The sequence below is a fragment of the Stegastes partitus genome, unplaced genomic scaffold (genome assembly GCF_000690725.1).
Source record: "Stegastes partitus isolate 25-593 unplaced genomic scaffold, Stegastes_partitus-1.0.2 Scaffold900, whole genome shotgun sequence".
NCBI classification, from domain to species: domain Eukaryota; kingdom Metazoa; phylum Chordata; class Actinopteri; family Pomacentridae; genus Stegastes; species Stegastes partitus.
In genome coordinates, this window is record NW_007578631.1 from 52,056 (window position 1) to 52,849 (window position 794).

At 54.9% G+C, this 794-nt stretch overlaps 1 protein-coding gene across 1 annotated transcript in view; it reads left to right on the forward strand.

The window, feature by feature from the left end:
• The window catches only part of LOC103366041 (germ cell-specific gene 1-like protein), an 8,043-nt gene extending 7,803 nt beyond the window's left edge, over positions 1-240 (forward strand). The window contains exon 7 of the mRNA XM_008293659.1: positions 1-240. This exon is cut by the window's left edge and continues 34 nt beyond it. Within this exon, the coding sequence (XP_008291881.1) occupies positions 1-240 (240 nt within the window).
• The last annotated feature ends 554 nt before the right edge of the window (positions 241-794 follow it).

A 794-nucleotide genomic window follows, 5' to 3' on the forward strand; every position in this document is an offset into this window, starting at 1 on the left:
GGAGTTGGAGGAAATGGAGTTGGAATGGGAGGGATGGGAGTTGGAGCAATAGGAGGAATTGGAGGAGTGGGAATGGGAACAATGGGAGCAATGGGAGGAGTTGGAGGAGGACGGCTGGTGGACCCCCATGGTGTGGTGGTGGTGGAGGGATGTGGCGCCGAAGGATGTGAAGACTGTGAACGAGAGATGGACGAGATTGATTATGCTCTGCAGGAGGAACGAGAGGACTCACTGTGCTGAGACTTTGGAGACCAGGGGATTGAGACAAACATCTGGTCGGCTTTTATTTTAGTCATGTGACTGAAACAACAAGATCTGGACATCCATCCATCCATCCATCTATCTTCTTCCGCTTATCCGGAGTTGGGTCGCGGAGGCAGCAGCCTTAGCAAAGCTGCCCAGACTTCCCGATCCGCACACACCTTCCCTAGCTCTTCCGGGGGGACCAGGCGTTCCCAGGCCAGTCAAGAGACATAATCTCTCCAGTGTGTCCTGGGTCTTCCCCGTGGCCTCCTCCCGGTGGGACGCGCCCGGAACACCCCCCAGGGAGGCATCCAGGAGGCATCCGGAAACGATGGCCAAGCCACCTCAACTGGCTCCTTTCGATGTGGAGGAGCAGCGGCTCTACTCCGAGCTCCTCCCGCGTGACTGAGCTCCTCACCCTATCTCTAAGGGAGCGCTCAGCCACCCAGATCTGGACATATGCATCCTATTGAGTCTATGTTGGTTTGTCATGAACAGGCAGTTTGAAATGATCATTCAAGCACAACATGTTTCAAGACTCTTTTAAGGCT